Genomic DNA, 24530 nt, shown 5'->3' on the forward strand with positions numbered 1-24530 from the left:
CATCAAAATTACAACTAGCCCTGGCTCGTGGTTAGTGCGTCGGCCCTGAAGGGTCAAGGGTTTGATCCCTGGTCAAGGGCACGTACCTGGGTTGCAGGTTCAATCTGAGGTGCCAGTCAGAACACATGCCAGAGGTAACCAATCAATGTGTCTCTCCCACATGGATGTCTGTCTGTCTCTCTTCCCCCTTCCCCCTCCTTTCTTCCCTTCCACTCTCTCTAAAAACCAATGGAAAAAATATCCTCAAGTGAGAAGTATTAAAAAAAAAAAAAAATACAACTTAACTTCAGAACAACCATCTTTCAGAACTGCCTGAAATCTAGTTGAATGAAGTCCTACAACTAGGGAATTAAAAAAGCCCACCAAGACTGGTAGGAGGGGTGGAGACATGGAAAGGCTGGTCTCACACCCATGTATGGCGGTATAAAATCAGAAAAGACATGTTGGCTTCAAAGATGCCCCCTGAGGAGCAAAGGGTCCCAGTGCCAGGAAGAAAAGTCCTCATAACTTCTGGCTGTAAAAACCAGCAGGGATTGTAGCTGAATGAGGAGAGCTGCTAGAGTCCCAAGCAGTTCATCTTAAAGGGCCTGCGCACAGACTTACTCAGACTCTCTCCCTCTGAGCTCCAGCACAGGGGCAGCAGCTTGAAGGAACCAGGGACATATGGGGAGGAACTGAGTTGTTTAGCACTAAGACGAGAGTGGGGGAAGGGGTGCTTTATGTCCGACAAAAGCGCTGGCAAAAGATCACTATTCCTTTTTCTGAGACCTCTCCCCACAGAGCTGACAGGCAGGTGCCATATCTGAGTCTCCATCAACCTGGCTCTCACTATTTGCCCCTCCCTTGTGATTCCCTGAGACAACTCCCACCCAACTTGGGAGTGTGGGGGGGGGTATCCAAGTCGTTTCCAGTGGCTTTTCCATACAACTGGCCTCTCTCTTGCCTCATAGTTAGGACTTTTCTACAATCTCTCAAACAAGTGGCATCTGGCCTCTGCCAAGTGGCCCCAGGCCCAGCACTAGAAGCAGCAAGTCTTAGTTCAGCTTTGGCCTCTGCTTGGCACCTCCACACCTAGCACAAGTAGCAGCCATCTGCAGATGGCTCTGTAGCTCATGCTGGGTGATCCCAGGAGGTGGCTGACCTTGCACCTCCCAGGAGGCCCCATGTACCCTGCAGACAGCTTCAGACCATACCGGAATTCATACTCAAGGAGGGGACTTAGAGAGCACCAAAGCACCACTGAAGCAAGTCCTGCTCTATAGTAATCTTGGTTTGTAGAGTCAACTCCTGCACATCAGTTCCTCTCATGTAGTCACACCCAGTCCTAGCAGCTAACTGACCTGGGGTGGGGGAGGAGGGGGGGGGTCAATCCTCTCAGTGATGCCAACAATGAAGGCTCAATTACAACAAGACAACACACACAGCCCACACTGGAGGGCCCAGCAGGACAGCTATTACACAAGGCCACTCTGGGACATGTAGCAATTCTACCTAATACAGAGAAACAAAAAAGGAAAGCAGCCAAAATACAGAGACAAAGAAACAGGTCCCAAATGAAAAAAGAAGAAATCTCCAGAAAAAGAACTAAATGAAATAGAGGCAAGCAAACTACCAGATACAGAGTTCAAAACAAGGGTTATAAGGATGCTCAAGGAACTCAGAATTTGAACTACCTGAAAAAAAGACCAGTCAGAAATGAAGGACACACTAACTGAAATGAAGAATAATTTACAGGGTATTAACATATGGTGCCAAAAATCAAATCAGCGATTTGAAATATAAGGAAGCATAAACACCCAATCAGAGCCCTGGTTGGTGTGGCTCAGTTGGTTGAGCATTGTCTCACGCACTCAAAAGGTCGCAGGTTCAATTTCCAGTCAGCACACATGCCCGGGTTGTGGACTCAATCCCAAGTAGGGAGAATGCAAAGGGCAGCCAATCTATGTTTCTCTATATATATCAGTGTTTCCCTCTCTTTCTCAATAAAAATGAATAAAAACATATTTAAAAATTTAAAAAAAAAACAAAAAAACAGCAAATCAGAACAACAAAGAATCTAAAAACTGAAGACAGTGTAAAGAGTAAGCCTCTAGGACGACCTGAAGCATACCAACATTCACATCATGGGGGTGCTGAAAGGAGAAGAAAATAAGAAATTAAAAACCTACTTTAAAAAAATGACAGCAAACTTCCCTAACCTTGTGAAGGAAATAGACATACAAGTCCAGAAAGCACAGAGAGTCCCAAACAAGATGAACCCAAAGAGGCCCACAACAAGAAACATTATAATCAAAATGCAAAAGGTAAAGACAAAGACAGAATCTTACAGCAACAAGAGAAAAGTAGTTACCTAACAAGAGAGCTCCCATAAGACTGTAAGTTGATTTCTTAACAGAAACTTTGCAGGCCAGAAGGGAGTGGCAAGAATATTCACAGTGATGAAAAACAAGAACCTACAAACCAAACTTACTCTATCTAGCAAGGCTATCATTTAGAAGCAAAGGACAGATAAAGAGTTTACCAAGAAAGAAAAAGCTAAAGGAGTTCATCACCACCAAACCAGTATTACATGAAATGTTGAAGGGTCTTCTTTAACGGGGAAAAAAAAAAGTCTGGCAGGTGTGGCTCAGAGGTTGAGCATCCGACCCATGCACTAAGAGGTCGCCGGTTCGATTCCCGGTCAAGACACATGCCCAGCCCTGGCCAGTTTGGCTCAGCAGTTAGAGCATCAACCTGCAGTTCAGAGAAACCCGGGTTCAGTTCCCGCTAAGGGAGCGTACCTCGGTTGCAGTTTGTCCCCGGCCCTGGTTGGGTTGTGCGGGTGGCAGCTACTCAATTTGTCTCTTTCACGTCGATGTTTCTCTCTCTCTTCCTCTCTCTCCCTCTCACTCTATCGGAACAAAAATTGGAAAAATGTCCTCAGATGAGGATAAAAAAAAAAAAAGACACATGCCCAGGTTATGGGCCCGATCCCCAGTGGGAGGCATGCAGGAGGCAGCCAATAGATGTTCTCTCTCATCGATATTTCTAACTCTCTCTCCCTCTCACTTTTTCTCTCTCTAAAATCAATAAAAGAATTAAAAATTTTTAAGAAAAATACAATAAAATGGCAATAAATACATATCTATCAATAACCGAATCTAAAAAACAAAATAAACAAGCAGAACTAAATTAGACTCATAGATAGAACATTTTGCCAGTTGCCAGGTTGGGGGAGGTGGGACAGGACAGATAAAAAAAGGTCAAAGGATTAAGAAGCACAAATTTGTTGTTAAAGAAAAACCATGGGGATATAAAATACAGCATAGCGGACTTCCGGTCAAGATGGCGGCATAGGGAAACGCAGTATCGCTGTTCTCCCACAACCACATCCAAGTTACAACAAAACTACAGAACAACCATCATCCAAAACCGCCTGAAATCAAGCTGAATGGAAGTCCTACAACTACGGAATTAAAAAAAAAAAAAAAAAAAAAAGCAGCTGCATCCAGACCGGTAGGAGGGGCGGGCGGCGGCGCGTCGGTCTGGTCCCACACCCACCCACACCCACCCACACCCACGTGTGGCGGATAAAAATCAGGAGGCTCCCGCGGCTGGGAAGGTCCTTCCTGAGGACTGAGGGGTCCCCGTCCCACACCAGGTGCCCCGCTCAGGTTTCCAGTGCCAGGAAGAGAAGTCCCCATAACTTCTGGCTGGAAAAACCAGCGGAAACTGAGGCTCAGGGAGGCTGATCTGGCTGGAGCCCCAGGCAGCTCCCTAAAGGGCCGGCGCGCGAACTTATCGGACTCACTCCCTCTAAGCTTGGAGGGGAGGCAGCTCGAGGGGCGCCAGAGACATACAGGGAAGAACTGAGCTGTTTGGCACTGGAGCGAGGGCTGGAGAGGGGGCTTCCTCGGGGACAAACGTGCTGTAAGAGGCCATTGTTCCTTTGGTGAGCCCTTCCCGGGGCCGGCAGACAGTTATCTGGGACTCCAGCAACCTGGCTCACACTGGTAGCCCCGCCCTGCTGACTCCCTGAGGCCCCGCCCCACCCCACCCAACTTTCAGGCCCACCCAAGCTGTTGCCACTTGCTTAACAATAGGATTGGCCTGTCTTGGATCCTGCTTCAGGTTTTTCCTAAATTCTTTCAAACAAGCAGCATCTGGTCTCAGCGAGCCCTATACCTCTCGTTAAGTAATACACAGAAACAAACACAGGGAGGCAGCCAAAATGAGGATACAAAAAAACAGGTCCCAAATGAAAGAACAGAACAAAACCCCAAGAAAAGAACTAAGCGAAATGGAGATAAGCAACCTAACAGATGCTGAGTTCAAAATACTGCTTTAAGGATGCTCAATGAACTCAGTTGAGGGCCTCAAGAGCATAAAAAAGGACCAGTCAGAAATGATCGCTGCACAGTTAGAAATGAAGGAGGCTTTAACTGAAATAAAGAATAATTTACATAGCTTCAATAATAGAGTACGTAAATCCAAGGAGCAAACCATCGATTTGGAATATAAGGAAGCAAAAAATGCCCAATCAGAACAGCAAAAAGAAAAAAGAATCCAAAAAAATGAGGATAGTGTAAGGAGCCTCTGGGACAACTTCAAGCGTGCCAACATTCGCATCTTGGGGATGCCGGAAGGAGAAGAGAGAGAACAAGAAATCGAAAACCTGTTTGAAACAATAATGGCAGAAAACTTTCCTAACTTGGTCAAGGAAACAGACATACAAGTCCAGGAAGCACAGAGAGTCCCAAACAAGATGAACCCCAAGAGGCCCACACCAAGACACATCATCATCAAAATGCAAAAGGTTCAAGACAAAGAGAGAATCTTAAAAGCAGCAAGAGAAAGGCAGCTAGTTACCTACAAGGGAGTTCCCATTAGGCTGTCAGCTGAGTTCTCAAAAGAAACTTTGCAGGCCAGAAGGGAGTGGCAAGAAATATTCAGAGTGATGAAAACCAACAACCTACAACCAAGGTTACTCTATCCTGCAAAGCTGTCATTTAGAATCGATGGACATATAAAAACTTTCCCAGACAAGAAAAAGTTAAAGGAGTTCATCACTACCAAACCGTTATTGTATGAAATGATGAAGGGTCTTTTTAAAGAAAAAGATAAAATGTATGAACAAACAAAATGGCAATGAATACATATCTATCAACAATGGAATCTACAAACAAAATGAACAGGAAGAACAGGAACATTCTCATAGATACAGAGAACATTTTGTTGGTTGCCCGTTGGGAAGGGGGTTGGGGGAATGGGTGTAAAAGGTGAAGGGATTAAGAAGCACAAATTCATTGCTAGACTGACAAACCTCAAAGGGAAAGGGGTTGGGGGGGTGGGAAGAGATAAACCAAAGAACTTATATGCATAATCAATGGACACGGACAATAGTTTGGGAAAAGGTGGGAGGGAGGTGAGAGGGGGGCGGGAGTGGGGAGGAGGGGGTCAATGGGGAAAAAATGTGGAACATCTGTAATACATTTTACATCCAACAATAAAGATGTGGAAAAAAAAAAATACAGCATAGCGTTTGGAATCGCAGAGCGAGGACTTTGTCGATGCTTTGGTCTAACAATGGACACCCAGGAGCAGCAGCCAATAATATATATCTGTGGAGAATGTCACATAGAAAGTGAAATAAAATCCAGGGATCAATCAGATGCAGAGAATGTGGATACAGAATAATGTACAAGAAAAGGACTAAAAGACTGGTGGTTTTTGACGCTCGGTGAAACATGGAATTCAGAAGAATATCTTCGCATTTGGATTTGCTATTAATGTTGTATAGCTTTTGATTAGTGTACTTACTTTTATGAATTAGTGTATTTACAACTATATACACGCAATTTCATTTTAAAAACTATATTCTATTTCAGTATTTGTTAATCATTTCCCAGGGTTCACTTTTCTTGTTTGTGTGATAGGCATGAAATTATAGCACTTATCTCAAAGGCTTGTTGCAAAATAAAATAATTCATAAAAACTCAAAAGAAAAAATAAAATAAAATACAGCATATAGCCCCAGCCAGTTTGGCTCAGCAGTTGAGCGATGGCCTGCGGACCAGAGAGTCCCGGGTTCAATTCCTGCTAGGGGCACGTACCACAAAAAAAATAACTAAAATAAAATACAGCATAAAGAATATAATCAGTAATATTCTAATAACTATGTATGGTGTCAGGTATGAGATTTATCAGAATGATTACTTAGTAAATTATATAATGTCTAATCACTGGGGTGTACACCTGAAACTATAAAGATGAACTTTGGAAACATTAAGCTAGGTAAGAGAGGCCAATAAGCCCTGGTTGGTGTGGTTCAGTGGTTAGAGTGTCAACCCAAGCACCGAAGGGTCATGGGTTCAATTCTCAGTCAAGGGCACGTAAGGGGTTGCAGGTTCAATGCCTTGTCTGATCCTGATCGAAGCATGTGTGGGAGGCAACCAATTGATTTGTCTAAAACACTATTTTTTAGATCAGTTTTAGGTTTACAGAGAAATAAACAGAAAATACAGAGAATTCCCATATAACCCTCACCCCCACTGCCCCCCATTCCCCTACTGACACCTTGCATTAGTGGGATACATTTCTAACAATTGATCAATACTAGAATTCTACAGGTTTTGATAAAAGTATGTTATGTAGCCACCATTACAGTATCATACAGAGTAACTACACTGCCCTAAAAATTCCCTGTGTTATACCCATTCATCCCTCTCCCCAGAACCCTTGCCAACCACCACTAACCTTACCTTTCACTGGCTCCATGGTTTTGCCTTTTCTAAAAGTCATATAATTGGAATCATACAGGATTTAGCCTTTTCAAAATGGCTTCTTTTATTTAGAAATGTGCATTTAAGGGTCTTCCCTGTCTTTTCACAGACTGACAAATCATTTAGGGGTTCTTTAGAAGGTGATGAATATATTCTAAAATTGGGTTGTGGTGATGGCTACACAATTCTGGGAATATACTAAAAACCGCCAAATATACTAAAATACTTTAAAAGGATCACTTTTATGAATTACATCTCAATAAAAAGAAAAATTGTAGGTGTAGAAAATACCCATCAGAATGGCAAAAATTCATGACCACTAATACCAATACTGGGGAGGATGTGTAGCAATACAACTCTTACATGTTGGCAAGAACTTAAAATGATAGTTGTATTCCTAATAGCAAGTAATTTCTCAAAAAACTAAACACAGAATTACCAAAGGGCCCTGGCCGGTTTGGCTCAGCAGTTAGAGCGTCGGCCTGCGGTCCAGAGAGACCCGGGTTTGGTTCCCATTGGGGGCACATACCTCAGTTGCAGTCCCCGGCCCTGGTTGGGTCGTGTGGGTGGCAACCATTTGATGTGTCCCTTTCACGTTGATGTTTCTCTCTCTCTCTCTCTCTCTCTCTCTCCCCCTCCCACTCTATCTGAACAAAATATGGAAAAGTGTCCTCGGGTGAGGATAAAAAAAAAATTACCAAATGACCCAGAATTCCACTCCTAGGTATATACCCCAAAGAACTGAAAACAAAATACTCAAATACTTGTTCATGGATGTTCATAGAAGCATTATTCACAACAGCTAAAAGGTAAAAATATCACCAATGTCCATAAACTGATCAATAGATAAGTGGAATATTATTTGCCATAAAAAGCTACGAAGTACTAATACATGCTACAGTGTAGATGAACCTACAAAACAGTTACATGAAAGAGGCTAGACAAAAAAGAAGCCTACACATAGAAGGGTTGGCAAAAGTAAGTTTACACTTGTGAGTACATAAAACAGTTTGTCCCTGTATTATTATTTATCAGTTATTGTATTATTTTCCATATAAACTATAAACCTACTTTTGCCAACCCTTGGAATGTATGATTCCATTTATATGAAATATCCAGAATAGGTAAATCCATAGAGATAAAAGCACATTGGTGGTTGCCATGGAGCAGAGGTAAGAGAAATGGGAAGTAATTGTTTAATGGGTATAAAGTTTTCTTTTGGAGTGATAAAAATGTTTTGTCACTAAGCAAAAGTGGTCATGGCATGACACTGAGTTGTTCACTTTAAAATGGTATAAGCATTTTACCTCAATTTTTCTTTAAGTTAATTAGAAGAAATGCTATAATGGCCCTGGCAGGTTTGGCTCAGCAGTTGGAGCGTCGGCCTGTGAACCAGAGAGTCCCAAGTTCAGTTCCCACTAGGGGCACGTACCAAAAAAAAAGAAATGCTATAATGTCAGAAATAAATCATCTGGTTTCATTAGTTTAAAAAGAAGACAGCTAGTGAGCATTAAAGACTAAATGAAGACTACAAAACAGAATAGAGAATATAGCAGCTATATGTCATGGCACTAAAGATACGGTACACTTTTTTTTTAAGTAGCACACAAACTAATTAACTTTTTCAGCCTTTAAAAGTATAACAAATATCTATTTGGCTGGCTCTCATTCCACTAACAATTTCTGAAATGTATACTGGTACGCCCCTACACTCCAGCCCCCATTCCCAATTCTTAACACATAAAAAACTGGTGCTTAATAAAAATGAAAACCATCACTTTCAAGCAGTGGGGAAGGTGACTACAAATTTGGTTACTAGGCACAATACTCTAATTCTAGTAAATTAGGAGCAATTTAAATTCCACCTCAATTTTTTCTAAATATATTTTTATTGATATTTTAGAGAGACAGGAAGGAGAGATAGAAACATCAATGTGAGAGAGAATCATTGATTGGCTGCCTCCTGCACACCCCTTACTGGGGATGGATGGAGCCCACAACCAAGGCATGTGCCCTGACCGGGAATCAAACCAAGACCTGTCAGTCCATGGGATAATGCTTAATCCACTGAACCACAGAGGCCAGGCTAAATGCCACCTCAATTTTTTTAAGGCTACCCTTCCCCCAAAACAAGCCATCAGTCTTGCCTGAACTCTACCAATATAGTTTGCATCCTAAAGAACATCACATTCTCACTACCCAAGCAACCCAACCAGACAACAGAAACATTCAAACAGTAACATGAACATTTCTAAGGAAAGTCCTGAATTATCAATTACCCAGAATTCTTGTAGCACTGTACAAAAAGAGCTGTTGTCTTCAAGTGATCCTGAACTACCCTAAAACACCAATTTCTGAATCAATGATTAAACCAAATTAAACATAATTCTGCATTAAAACACTTTGCCCTGATTTTATGAAAACTGGTAATCCTGTATAATTCAAACACATGTAAAGAACTACCAACTTTCTGCAATATTCAATTAATCAGAACAAAAACATTAGTCCACATTACTAGAATAACCAACCCAACCTTCACATAAAAAGTAGAATCCTGAATGGCCTCTAATTGTTACCTATAGAACTGAAGTTATAATGTAACAACCATGATGACTTCAACAATTAGCTAATTAAGGCTAATAAAAGTAAAGAAAAATCACAGTTCAGTTTAAGGTCAAAATATTAATATGGTTACCTATTCATAGTTCCAGATACATCAACATCATTCATAAAACATTCGATGCTCAAAGGGAGGTCTGAAGCATTTGCACTCATCAATTTCTTGAGTTTCTCACACTCTTGAGACAGTCGTAATAATGCACGAATTTTGGACTTTATGTCTAATTTGTATTTCTTTCCAAATTCTTCACAGAAGTGATTTACTAACACCTCATCAAATTTTCTGCCTCCCAGTGTTGTGTCAAATGCAGTGGCCAGAACCTTAGGAAAAAATAAAGCAATTTAAAATTTTTATTAAAAATTAATTTTAAAATAAATTAATTAAAAAATAAAGCAACTTAAAATTTTATCATGATCTATATTTAATGGGTAAATTGTAATATGGAGTGGGGGAGACGTTAAGGTTGAAACCAGACAATGTGTGTGTGTCATTTAATCATTGTTACAACCACTGTGAAAGGGACACTGTAACCCCCAATTTACAGATGACGATACAAACCTAGACAGATCAAATAATCTTCAGGTCACAAAGCTAGTTAAGTGGCAGACATGGAATTCAAAACCCAATCTCATCAATTCCAAAGCCCATGCCCTCTCAACACCAATCTGATTCCAAATAACAATTTCATAACTAGGCCAAATATACTAACATGTCATGTACACAGTTCTAGTGTTATTGCTCTCACAAAACTGTGAATAATACCAAAGGCCTAGCTCTATACAGTTTACTATCAGGAAAGATGCAAAAACCTTAACTCCCACCAATTTGTTTCTTTTTAACATAAAAGTGTTACTAGCTTGGGTTATCCATTTTCTAAATCTATAGCAGATTAGAAGCAACTAGATCTAGTCCGATTCAGTTAATATAAGATGAAGGAATAAAACCAATAAAAACAATCTATTTGAAGAATGTTAAACGTCATGAGGAAATTTTCTAAATCTGTTAACTGAAGAAAAACAAGACAGAACTGAAATACTGTGCGATTCCAATTTTGTTTTCTTAAAAGACTAGAATAAAACACACCAAACTGTTAAAAGTATTAAGATTTTTAATATTTTTTCATCACACATAAATGTTTGCCAAGTTTGGAAATGATGTTTTTATAATGCGTATTTTTACAATTGGAAAACTGACAAGTAACGGCTGACAGTGAAGGACCACCACTAATTATTAGTGGTTAGCAGATAACCACTAATACACATCACTTTGACCTAAAGCAAAGGCTAAATAATGACCAGTAGCATCTGCTTTAAAAGGTTCAAGTACAGTATTTTAGAAACAATCTATTAGCAATCCGAGTCGTTTAAGCACTGAGAATTACACTTGATCCAGTGTTTACATCTGTTAAAATCACAAACTTCTAATAACCTAACCATCCCAAAGATTTGCTTTCATTTTATTTAAAAAAATAACTAGAAACAATATAAACCAGAATATAAAACAAAACCAAGTTGAGTTTTCAGAGAAACCGGACTCTACCAAAAAAAAAAAAAAGCCCTAACTACTTATTTGGGATAGACAGTCCCCCCACCCACCAAAAATTCCCAAATTGAGGGGGAAAAGTGTCAATTTAGATCTTTGCACCAAGAATATTGATACACAACCCAAATAATTGAAATAAACACTCAAACATTCATTGGTTTTTAAGCAAATTCTAGATAAAAATCACCACGCTCAAGATTTTATGTCCCTCTGTGGAGCTAACATATATACCAGCGAATTCAATTGTGATTACCCTCTTACCCCTCCCTGTCTTTAACACTGCTAGACGTCTTTGCATACAACATTGCTTTCTCCACAGGTCTAAACTTCCCAGAAACCTAGAATAACACTCCCAGTCCAGTTTCTTTGAGCAATCAAGTTCTAGCCCCTCCACCCTCTTCCCAAAAGGATCAACACCTTAAGAGTGAGAGAATAATACCTTTATCATAATCTCCTCAATCCTCAGTGTAAAAAACATCAAGGGACTGAGACTACATGCTAAAGAATTCTCATAACAAGACTGCATGTAAGTATTATTTTCCCCACATTATAGATAAGAAAAATAAGGCTCAGCAATCTTAAGACCTTTTTCCTCACACCAGGCCAGGTCTTTTTTTTAATTGATGGGGGAGGGAGGACTAACAGTTTGTTGTTCCACTTATTTATGCATTCACTTGTTGATTTTTGTATGTGCCCTGACCAGAGATAGAGCTCGTAACTTTGGTGTATCTGGACAATGCTCTAAACAACTGAGCTACCCGGCCAAGGTCCATGTCAAGTCTTAATAAATTACTTTGGGCTGACAAATGCCACCCTACCCCTATATGCTTAGTTTCTAGTTCAGATGGCTCACAGCAAGTTTCCATTAGTGAAATAAAATCCTTTAACCATTTATTTAAATGGTTTCTCACAAGTTCCTAATTACCACACATTTATAATATGTCTTCTAGAAAAAATATACTTACTTTAAGTTTTCCTCTATTAAACGCACATACAGAAACTTGATAAGAAGAATGCCCCATGTCTATGAAAACTACATTTCTCGGTTTCTCTTCTAAGGCAGGCAGATCTTGCTTATAGATTCCATATGCAAGAGCAACTGCATAAGAAAAAAATTAAATTCAACATAATATTATCATCTAAGAGTGAACTTAAATTTTATTTAAGTAGAAAAAAACAGACTTGTATATAGTGGAGCTGCATCATATGCTAAGTTCTAGAAAGAATTAATTTTTTTTTTTTTTTTTTCTATCCTCACCTAAGGACATTTTTCCATTTTTTGTTCAGATAGAGTGGGATGAACAGAGAGGAAGAGAGAGAGAGAGAAACATCGACATGAAAGGGACACATCGAGTAGCTGCTACCCGCACAACCCAACCAGGGTCAGGGACAACCTACAACCGAGGTACGCGCCCTCAGTGGGAACAGAACCTAGGTCTCTCTGGACCGCAGGTCAACACTCTAACCGCTGAGCCAAACTGGCCATGGCAGAATCAAATTCTTTACAAGTTTTGCATGATTTATTCATAAAAACATTAACTTCAAAGAGTTAAATGCTGACACTCACTTAGGGTTCCTTAATGTCTCCAAATCACTTCCCCCACTTTCCCAAATATATTTTCCATGATTTCTTCTACCCTTGTGCCATCCCAAACCAACATACCCAAACATCCTGTACCTGGTATGTTGCTTTACACCCATTCCTCTGACTCTACCAGCCCACAAGTCCCAGAAAAGGCCAGTCTTTCAATCAAAGTACTGATCCAATTACACAATAAATGTATTCCTTTCCAAGCAACCATGTGACTAAATATCAAAGTGCTACAAAGGCACAGAAAAAGTACTGGTCAGATTAATTCTTCGTGTGTGACAGAGTGACCAAAAATACTATGACAATAGGTGGTAAGCACTGCAAGCAAAATAAAGAACAAGAAACCTGCCCTGACCGGTTTGGCTCAGCAGTTGGAGCATCAGCCCACAGAACTAAGAGTCGCAGGTTCGATTCTTGTCAAGAGCACATACCTCGGGTTTTGTGGTTCATCCCTGGTCAGGGTCATGCAGGAGGCAACCAGTCAATGTGTCTCACATCAATGTTTCTCTCTCCCACTCCCTCCCACTCTATCTGAAGATAAATAGAAAAATATCCTCAGATGAGAATTTAAAAGAACAAGAAACCCTAGGATTTAAAGAGTTCACAACATTCAAGATTAAGAGGCAAGTAAAAACTTTTAGTTAATAGTCTCTCTTGGCCAATGATGACTCACTCCCTCATGTACATTCCTTGGAAATGCTGAACGAAATGAGTGAGAACTCCAACCTTTCATGTTCACCATATACATTAGCCCATAGACAATAGTGTGATAAAGGCCTGGAGGAGCCGGGCAGAGGGCAGTAAGGGGGAAAAATGGGAACATCTTTAATACTGTCTACAATAAATATATTTTTTTAAATAGTCTCTCTTACCTGCTGTGGTTTCATTCATTAATCGCAGGCAATTGAGACCTGCAATCTGTGTTGCATCCATCACTGACCGTCTTTCTGCATCAGTATAGAAACAAGGAACCTACAACAAAGTTTGAACTGTATTATGGAGATTCCTCATTTAAGATGCACCTGCCCAAAACAGTAAAATCCAAACACCTACAGCCATTTATTCTGCAGACAATCATGAAAGGTGTAGGAGAGAATAATAGAATAAAAGAAATAATCATAGTGGTGTAAGCCATAGTTACAAATCATCCTTCACAATGTTGATTGTGACTGCTTTATTCTGATTAAAGAAAAGCCCACTCTGACCTGGCCAGGAGGTGTGCACTCAGGAGCTTACCTCAGGAATGCTGTCCATTCTCCTAATCTGAGGACAAGGGGGACTACCTGACATCATGGAAAGATTAACAACCTGTTTATCAGAACACCAGACCATGACTATGACTCACTGGTGACCAGCCCCTGCAGCCCCCAGCCCACATTCCTCCCCTCTTACCTGTAACAATTTTATCCATTTTGTTTTCTTATTTGCCTAACTGCCTTTTTTCACATAGTCATTGTTTCTCTACGCTTTAAAAGCAGCTGGCAAGTAAGGGTGGGCAGAGCAGATTTTACTAGGTGACCCATTGTTCTCCTATACTGCCAGCAATATTGGAATAAACACACACAATTCAACCTCCTCTGTGCTTATCTGGCTCAAGTAGTGACAAGTGGCCCAGAATTTCAACCAAAGAAGTATTTCAACCAGTAAGGAAAATTTAGAATATTCAATAAGTAGTACTGAGACAAATGAACAACCAGCCATCTTGAGAACAATAAAGTGGCATCCCTACTGTATAACTTACACAAAAATTTAGGTAAAAAAAATCAAAGACTCAACTGTTTAAAAAAAAGTACCAGAATGGGAGAAATTTTACCATCAGAGTAGGAAAGGACTTTCTAAATAGAACACAACACCCAGAAGAAAAAAATTTTTCTGACTCATAAAAAAATTCTAATGACTACATAGGGAAATTATTTGCAACTCACATCATAAAAGTGCAAAGAACTAATCTAATAAATGAAGAACTACAGATAAAAATGAAAGTCATAAATTCAAAATAAAATGAGCAAAGAACAGGAACATTTCAAAAAACAAAAAGGCTCTTAAATTTTAAAATGTTCATCTTCACCTAAAGAGTAAAATATTAAAATCACATACACTTTGATACCATTATTTACCTATCAGAATTAGGTAAGACACCAATAAGCTGGTGAGGCTGCAGTCAAATAAGTCCTCTCATACACTGCGGGTGGAAGTGCTAATTAGTGCAAATTCTTTGAAGGACAATTAAACAATAGCTGTTAAAATTACAGATACAGTAGTCCCCCTTATCCATGAAGAGGTATGTTCCAAGACCCCCAGTGGATGCCTAAAACTGAGGACCATACCGAAACCTATATATACTATGTTTTTTCTGACACATACATTTCCGTGGTAAAGTTTATAAATTAGTCACACTAAAGAGATTACCACCACCTAATAATAAGATACAATAATTACACAAAACACTGTAATAAAAGTTAAGTGAATGTGGTCTCCGTCTAAAAATATTTTACAGTACTATACATACATCATAGATATACTGAACAAAGGGATGATTCACAATCCAAGCAGGACAGAACAGGCAAAGCAGGACTCAGAACAGCATGCAGTTTATAGCTTATGAACGGTTTATTTCTGGAATTTTCCATTTAATATATTGGACTGATGTTCACTGCATGTAACTGAAACCATGACAAGCAAAACAGCAAATAAGGGGGGAACTACTGTAGACACTCTTTTGTCCCAACAATTGCACTTCTAGGAATTTAGCCTGTAAATCCTACAATTCTAGAAATTTAGCCTAATAAATCCTACAAACTTATAAGAGCAAAAACAATATTTAAATTTACTCATAGCAGCATTTTTCACACACATACACACACACACACAAAACTGAATGTCCAACAAAAAGAGACTGGTTAAATAAATACTGCATAAACTGGAGTCTCAGTCAGTCACTAAAGGACTGAAGCATTTCTTTACTGCTATGTAGAAAATACAAGATAAATTGTTCAAAATTTGTTAAAAGAAAAACACAGGTTGCCCAGGCCGGTGTGGCTCAGTGGATGGAGCGTTAGCCCTCGAACCAAAGAGTCACAGGTTTTTCACCCCACAGTCTGTTGTCTGGTGGACTCCTTAGTTCTTGGCTATCTGGTAAAGCAGAACTGACATTTGTTGGAATAACTGGATTACAGCTCTTGTGTCACATTCTGGGGATACAAAGAATAAAAATGCTACTTCTCTTAAAGATTCAATACAGACACTGTATTTTCTTAAATACTTTCTGCCTTTCCTGAACTCTCCATTGGTCTGTCAGATTTGTCCTCATTTCCCCATCTAGTGCCTTTAACACTGATCCTGAATTATGCTCAGTGTAGAAGTAAAATTTATGTAAAATTATGGAATGCCTGAGTGGTGTTTTCAGCTTTTTGAACAAGTTTAAAGGCAATGTATTAAGTCATGTGTCGGGAGTCCTCAAGACTACACTGAGTTTCAGTGATTTGCTAAGAGAATTAACGGGACTCAGTGTATAACTGTGCTTACGGCTAAGATATATTACAGTGAAAAGATACAAAGCAAAATCAACAAAGGGAAAAAGTACATGGGCAGTGTCTGAAAGAAACCAGACACAAGCTTCCAAGAGTCCCCTTTTAATGGACTGAGACTGCCACCTAACAGTCGTTGCTTTGCCAATCAATGCACCAACAAAAGAGGCCACGGAGATAAATATCAAATAACCACGAAATGAGTAGATTCAATGACAAAGCCAATACAGCCGCACAAATTTCAACAGTTGCTAAGGACTCCATCATACTACAAGCACAAAGCTACTAATAGCCAGGCTTCCATCTAGATAGGAATATGGCAAAGACAAGAAAAAGTCTATTGCTGCCTTGCCTTTATTGCTAGATACAGCAACAGCACAGATACAGAAATAGAAATGGAAAATATGAGAGCATTTCTCATTGAGAGTATTCAACTACTTGAACAAATGAGTAGCTACCAGACACTATGCTCGGTGCTAGAAGAAATCTAGGAAGAGATGGGCTTTGAGATAAGCTTTTAAATAGGCAAAACAGAGGAGGCCTGAGTAATAACTAGGGGCCAGAAAAGAAAATAAAGACTAGTTTGATAAATTCTTAAAATAATCATCAAACCTAAGGGGGAAAAAAAAAAAGTATTATTTGCAGTTAAAATGCAAATGCTTCTTCATGCCAAGTCCTCAATAATGAAGTAGGGCTCAAACTCACTGAAACGACACAGTCCACAACAGGCTTTTTGAGAACACTTTCTGCTGTCTCCTTCAGTTTGGACAAAAGCATGGCAGTTACTTGCTCCGTGGTAAAATTTCGTTCTTCCTCCATATATTTCACCTACAATAAAATAACAAAAGGGTCTAGATTTATATTTTTACATATCCTAAGGGCCTAAAATGAGCAATGTCTCACCATCATCAATGAAGCATTATCTCAAGAGGTAAATGAAGAAAGCTAGTTTTGGAAACAAAAATAACCTAACTTTTAGCTTTATAATATGTACATGATACTTAAAGATGAGGACCATTATGTAAACAATGCTGTGGCAGCCAATAAAACCCAATACAATTTACCCATGCATAAGCACATCGGTGTTATTTCATCAAGAGCTACACTGCCCCTCTGTAAAGAATCTGATGGTAAAACTATTATACCATCTGACATATCGTTTTACTTTGTTTACTGTGTTGACTTTATTATCACCTCCACAATTAAGATTCAATCTAACCTGAGGACATGGTTATAGTCAAATTCATTCACTGCTATAGTGCCAGCACTGACCGATCTGATAGAATAAATATTTGGTTAATTAAAGAATGATGAAGAGTCCTGGAAGGTTTGGCTCGGTGGTTAGAGCATAGGCCTGTGGAAAAAGGGTAACGGGTTTGAATCCTGGTCAAGGGCACATACCTGGGTTGCAGGTTCGATCCCCAGCGCCAGCCAGTGAGGGCATTCAGGAGGCGTGTGTGTGTGTGTCTGTCTGTCTGTCTGTCTCTCTCTCTCTCTCTCTCCTCTTCCCCCTCCCTTCATCCCTCCACCCTTCCACTCTAAAAAGCAATAGAAAAATATCCTTGGATGAGGATTAACAAAAAAATAGTAAAAAAAAAATGATGAACAAAAGCTTCAGGATAGCCTACCCTGGATGAAGTCTGCAACTTTGTAAGAGTTGCAAATTTTAAATGTTGAAAGGTTGCCTAGGATAAGCCCCATTCCACATATACCCATTAATTCTCCAACTACAATCCAGACCAGAAAATGTCACTCTTTTCTTTTAATCTGCTGCTCCAACACAGCTTGAAAGCTACCTCCTCCTCACCGCCTCACTCCCCAGCCCAACCATAATGTATTCTGGTTTACTGTCAGTTTCTCATTTTATTGCATGATAAAGATGGGACAATAATCCTCCCAGTAAGCCTCTTCTTCCCTACTATTTGTCTAATCTTAGTCAACTATTCCATCCTTGTTCTTGGATCCACTTAAACTCCACCTTAGTCTCTTTCTCCTTCAGCTCTTGCTATGCTTATGACTAAATCTGCCCATATCTGCCTTTATTTTTTTTTTGCTTAAAGCACTCCCCCGAACAGTTTCCTCAGTTCTCCTTTTTCACTCCTCCACACTCCAGCTTTGTCTCTTACTAGGTCATTCAAACTGTTCTAATATTATTGCCACAGATATCCTAAGGAATCACTCTTCAGTTATCAGAATTTTTCACTTCTAAATTCAACCGAATTCTCAGTTACAATGGGCACAATCGACTATCTTTTTCTCCTAACTCTCATTCTCATCATCTCTTGTATTTTGAGCCTATTCCCATGATTCTTATTTCTCCAACTAGGATATTCCAAACACCAAATTTCCTTTGTCTAAACTCACTTGCCTGGACAGCTCAACCACCCTCCTGGATTCTTCTTATCATCTCTGAATGCTAGAGACACATTGGAGTGCATCCTACCATTCCCACAGCCTCTCACCTCTTTTGAATGATCAGTTCACTGCATGCTTTACAAAGAGGCTCTTCTAGATATCCCAGATATAGCAAAACTAAACTCTCTTTTCCTCAAAAGAACATTTTCTAATCTAATTCATATTGTCAAGAGTATAACCACATATTTGTTTAGTGACTTAAAAGCACTGATTTCTTTGCCTGCACTTCCACAAGTCACACCCTAAAATCACACCAGTAAACGAGACAAGCAGCAAAGGCAATGTTAACTCCATCACTACCCAGCTGTCAAAGCTATGTAACAGTGCCACCTATAGTACTCAATCAAAATCCAGATTACTGAAAAAAATGCCAGGTGGTCTTTACTAGCAAAAGCTTTTCCTAAGCATTTTCATTACAACATGAAATCAGAATGGTATTGATATACACTGACCTAATAAAATAAAATGCTGTATTTTAATCATAAGGATTACCTTGAGAACCTTACCTTTATACCTGTTAATCCAGTGGGCAACTGCACAATATCATATGCAAGGTTAGATTTTTCTGCCTCCACAAATGGATCAGAGAATGCTCGGCCATGGAATCTTTTAAATCCTTGGATTGTGTTCTTTGCATTGGAAATAATCTAAAAGAAAGAATATCTGAGTCAAAAAGTAGAAAAGATTGATAGCAATTAAATTAGGAAAAAAAGAAATTCGACAGCATCAATTAAATTAGCATTAATGTAACTCCAAAGTTTCCTTCTGAGTCTCAGTTTTCTTCAGCATTAAGGCTTTCTGAATGAGCCTACTAGCACGTGAAGTGAGGATTAAAGGGTAAGGGACTTGAACAGGTAACACAGTGACCACAGCCCAGTTTGTCCTGCTTCTCCATATAGATAAGTCATTATATTTATAAAAGTATTTTTCATCTTAAACTTCCAATAAACATTTACATATAATGATTTTTAGCCTTTAAAATTTATCCCTAGTTTGTGATTCAATCTTTCCAAGAGTCAGTTTGGAGGTATGTGTCAATTCAGAAATTTTAGTGAAAGAAACTTGGCATAAAGGAAAAAAAGATGACACTAAGCACACAAAGATGAATGCAAAAAGATGACAGCGTATTATTTATAATACCAGAAGACTGGAAATAGCCTGAATGTGTATGAGTAAATAAATTATGGTATTTCTATACAGAGGGCCAGATTATTTTAGGAGGTTGGAAGACAAGTATCTATATAGTATGGCCTCACTTTTGGGGGGGGGCACTATATGCTTAGAAAGAATACAAAAGATTATACATTAAGATACTAACAGTGATTTCCAGATAATGGTAGTATGGTAACTTCCAAATTCCCCATAGTAGCATATCTGTATTTTTCAATTTCTCTAGAATAACCTATTATAATTCATGAAAAAAATACTGACAAAGACATTCGAAAAATTCAAGAATGAACTTGTGCTTAAGATTTACAGACTCCTCTTCCCAATGCAGGAGTTACACAAAGCTCCTCTGCGTCAGGTATGTCCAAAGTCCCACACAGAAGTCTTTTTGTAAAACAATGAGGCCTCCCAAATCAGGTCTTGCTTCAGCAAGCTGCCAAGTAGAAATTCAGTATCACAATAACTATGTCAACCTAGAACTAGGCAGCCAGTTTAGTACAATAACTATACTCAGTAATGAAAGCAAATTTAAAAAACAGGAAGAATTCACTGTCATTTTAGAATAAAAGACATTTCAAAATAGCTGTGTACTTGCTACCGACTGCCTCCTAAAATATCTTGAGCTTTTTGAAAATAAGATTATAAAACACCCAGTTTAATTAATAATGAACTGGCCAAGCACCATTTTCTTAGGCTTATGAATTTTAGGCCCTCCGGGTCCAGAAAGAGAGACAGGTATTCATTCTATTTTATTTTTCTGTTTGTTCATTTATTTTGTTCTTTAGATTCCACATATATGTGAACTCATATGGTATTTGTCTTTTTCTGTCTGACTTATTTCCCTCTAGGTCCATCCATGTTGTAATGGTAAGATTTCGTTCTTTTATTTTTTATCCTCACCCGAGGACAATTTTTTTTCTTTTATCTTTCTTTTATCTTCAGATAGAGCAGGAGGGAGAGAGGGAGGAAGAGAGAGAAAAACATCGATGTGAGAGACACACATCGACTAGCTGCCACCCACACGACCCTAACCGGGGCTGGGAACAAACTACAACCAAGGTACGTGCCCTTAGCGGGAACCAAACCCAGAGACTCTCCAATCCGCGGGCCGATGCTCTAACCACTGAGCAAAACCAACCAGGGCAGATTTTATTCTTTATTATGTCACTCTATATTTTACTCCAGACTAAACCATACAAAAGTCAAGCATGCAACTCCTTAATTTCACAGCAACCTCAGACACTTAGGATAACAGAACTCTTGGGATTCTGCTGCTCTGGTTACTCAGAAACCAGCAAATACGTCAAGTTCCTGATTTACAAAGTAAACTAATAGTAAGTTAATGTGCTTCCACAAGTATGCTTTCCTTTCTGAGAACCTTGATTAACAATATCAATTCTAGAGACAACACTGACCCTCAATATTAAGAAAGTCTCCCAATGAGACGACTTTAAGAAGTATATAAAACATCAAGGAATGAGCAAGCCTTGCTTAAACAAGTTCTGGGCAAAATAGACCCTAGTAGTTTGCATTAAACAGATTATACTGTTCATGCTATTCACTGAAGCATATTCGAATAGGAATCAAGTCTGTCTTGCCCTGGCAGGTTTGGCTCAGCAGTTAGAGCATCGGCCCTCGGACAAAAGAGTTGCAGGTTCGATTCCAGTCAAGGGCACATGCCTTGGTGGCGGTTTGGTCCCCAGCCCTGGTCAGGGTTGTACGGGAGATAACCAGTCAATGTGTCTCTCTGGCATCAATGTTTCTCTCTCTCTCTCCCTCCCTCCCTCCCTCCCTATCCTCTCTCCCTTCCTTCCACTCTATCTGAAGATCAATGAAAAAATATCCTCGGGTGAGGATTAAAATAAAAATCAAAAAAAGAAAAGTCTGTCTCAGTTGTATGCCTAGTGCCTACCAGTGCTAGACACATAATGGGCACTCGAGTTGCTGAACAGGAGGGACAAACCGAAAAAATAAGTCGTTTTAGGAAAAAACCAACTCTACCTACCTGGCTTTTAGCTGCAGCTCCAATTGATCGATTCTTAGGACCAAAAGAAATGCAAGCCCTAGAAGACAAAACAAACATTTTGGCATATTACATTCAAATATTGTAAAACTACAGTTACATCCACAACCATACTAGGCAATTATTTGTCTTTGCTAAAAAGCCATATATTTTAACAGCACACAGTACGTCTATGATTTTAACCTTTATAGTACATATTCAGTAAAACTATCCACAGAATGGGCTGCCTCTTAAAATAATGAGTCCTATTCATATCGATGTTTAGGTTTTATCTGATGACTACCTGTCTAAAGTACTTCAGAAAGCTGAACTAGCCATTCTCCACTACCCTCTAATTCTTCATGTCTTGTGTTCAAAATCTCAACATAAAATAATGTACTCTCATATCGATTCACCAATTAAATGTTTTTTGTTTTTTAAAACGATGTATAACTGCACCAAGAGAACAGTCTATAAAACCTGAAAATAACTTTTATCCTACTGTACATAAATAAAAAGTAATTTTTCTAGAACTAGCTTCGAAGGACTCAATTTCTGACAAGGAACTTTATTCCCACTTCTGAACATTCTACCAAATCACCAATTCATATACTGCCTGCTGGTTTGATCTATTTGCTGCTTATTTTAGAAAGTAAAACTGAAACCAGCTCAAAGGTACAACTCCTTTAAAATATGTGCTTAAGCTTAAAGTCAGTTATATTGGAGTTGATGCTTTTGCTATCGTGACCCCTATGCATCACCCTGTTTTTTATTCTAATTAATCCCTCTGGAATCTTGCCCTGTATTCCCTTTACTCTCATATATCTGTTACCTCCCTTTCCAGTAGCTGCTTTCTCTCAAACTATAAGATCAAATTCAACTACACCATCTAAATGAAAAATCCCAAAAGACAAAGCTCTTTGGAGAGTCCATTTTCCTCTCAAGCTAATAAAGTTCTCTTTCTTCTGTTTTAATTATTATAATGACTGCATAAATTACTTAGGTGTAATATGTCATTTAATCCTCACAAAGCAGCCTATCCCCATTTTATAGGAAACTGAGACCAAAAAGGTATTAAGTAAATTTATCCAGGGTCATGTAATTGGAAAGCAATGGAGTCAGAGCATTTCTCCATACTTTACATTCTAGCTTTGACCTTCTCTATCCTCCCTGGAACCCTAGTTCTTTCAAATTAGCAGAGTGCCAAATAGGACTCTAGCTCGGCTGGTGTGGCTCAGTTGGTTAAGCACTGTCCCGTGGTTAAGCGTCATCCCACACACCAAGAGGTCACCAGTTCCATTCCCAGACCTGGGCTAAGGGCTGGATCCCCAGTAGGGGACATGGAAGAGGCAGCTGATCAATGTTTCCATCTCTCTCTCCCTCTCCCTTCCTCTCTAAAATCAAAATATATATAGATTTTTTTTTAATTAAAGAAAGAAACAGCCCTGGCTGGTTCGGCTCAGCGGTTAGAGCGTCGGCCTGCGGTCCTGAGAGACCCGGGTTCGGTTCCCGCTAAGGGCGCGTACCTCGGTTGGTTTGTCCCCGGCCCTGGTCGGTTGTGCAGGTGGCAGCCACTCGATGTGTTTCTTTCACATCGATGTTTCTCTCTCTCTCTCCCTGTTCCTCTCTCTCCCTCCCACTCTACCTGAACAAAAAATGAAAAAAAAAAAAAAAAAAAAAAAAGAAAGAAACAGGGCTCTGGAGCCATAATGCCTTGGTCCAGATGTGATTATTTAGATGACTTATTAATTGAGTAGAATTGTACTTAAATTTACTAGCAGTATGCACACTGGCAGAATGTTGGGCCTCTCTCTGTCTCTGTGGCCCTTTCCAACCAATGGATTAAGACCCCCTGTGAGCCAATCTCCCAGGGCAGTTGCAGGCAGCTGTGCCCTGTATAAAAGTGGTTTCGCTTGGAATCTCATCAGATTTCCTCTGTACCCTAAACCCTGTGGGCCTAGAACATGCTGGGCAAAGCCCCTCAAGAAGCACAGGTGTTGCCCTGGCCGGTTTGGCTCAGCGGTTGGAGCGTCGGCCTGTGAACCAGAGTCCCTGGTTCGGTTCCTACTAGGGGCACCTATCAAACAAACAAACAAACAAACAAACAAACAAGAAGCACAGGTGTTGTTCAGTGGTTAGAACATCGGCCCAAGCACCAAAGGTTTGATCCCTAGCCCCAGTCCAGGCACAAAGAGAGGCAATCAATCGATGTGTCTTACTCACCTCTCTCTTCCCTTCTTCCCTCTCTCCCTTCCTTTCACTCTAAGTCAATAAAATATATGTACATAGCCTCGAGTGAGAATTAACAAAAAAAAGTATGCCCCTCGATGTGGCACAGTGGATTGAGCATCATCCCATGAACTGAGAGGTCCTAGATAATCCAATTAAATGTGGGGGGGTTCCCATTTTTTTCAAGCCTGCAGTAAAAACCAGCAACATGCCTGGCCGGTGTGGCTCAGTGGTTGAGCGTCAATCCATGCACCACGAGGTCGCTGGTTCAATTCCCGGTCACAGCACATGCCCCAGTTGCAGGCTTGAGTCCCAGTAGGGAGCATACAGGAGGCAGCCAACCAATATTTCTCTTTCTAAAAAAATATAAAAAATAAAAATAACCCGGCTGGTGTGGCTCAGTGGTTGAGAGTCGACTCATGCACCAAGAGGTTGCCAGTTTGATTCCTAGTCAGGGCACACCCAGGTTGTGAGCCATATCCCCAGGGGGGGCATGCAGGAGGAGGCCAATCAATTTTCTCTCTCATCGATGTTTCTAACTCTCTCTTTCCCTCTCCCTTCCTCTCTCTAAAATCAATAAAAGAAAAAGATTTTTTAAATAAATTTTTTAAATTAAAAAAAAAATAAAAATAGAGCACAAATGTTAAGCTCAGCCTTCCTGCCAATATACCAATCA

At 39.7% G+C, this 24530-nt stretch overlaps 1 protein-coding gene and 1 pseudogene across 2 annotated transcripts in view; one reads left to right on the top strand and one right to left on the bottom strand.

Annotated features, from left to right (window-relative positions):
* HSPA4 (heat shock protein family A (Hsp70) member 4) overlaps positions 1 to 24530 on the bottom strand; it is a 46784-nt gene that overhangs the window by 16573 nt on the left and 5681 nt on the right. For both annotated transcript variants that reach the window (XM_036282313.1, XM_036282312.1), the window contains exons 2-7: positions 21629 to 21686; positions 18963 to 19103; positions 16747 to 16869; positions 13387 to 13486; positions 11889 to 12022; positions 9457 to 9701 (exon numbers count right to left, since the gene is read on the bottom strand). In XM_036282313.1, coding sequence (XP_036138206.1) covers positions 9457 to 9701; positions 11889 to 12022; positions 13387 to 13486; positions 16747 to 16869; positions 18963 to 19103; positions 21629 to 21686 — 801 coding nt within the window. The remainder of the gene's footprint in view (positions 1 to 9456; positions 9702 to 11888; positions 12023 to 13386; positions 13487 to 16746; positions 16870 to 18962; positions 19104 to 21628; positions 21687 to 24530) is intronic.
* LOC118616659 lies at positions 13170 to 13269 on the top strand (annotated as a pseudogene).

The sequence above is a fragment of the Molossus molossus genome, unplaced genomic scaffold, assembly GCF_014108415.1.
Source record: "Molossus molossus isolate mMolMol1 unplaced genomic scaffold, mMolMol1.p scaffold_m16_p_4, whole genome shotgun sequence".
Classification (NCBI taxonomy): Eukaryota; Metazoa; Chordata; class Mammalia; order Chiroptera; family Molossidae; genus Molossus; species Molossus molossus.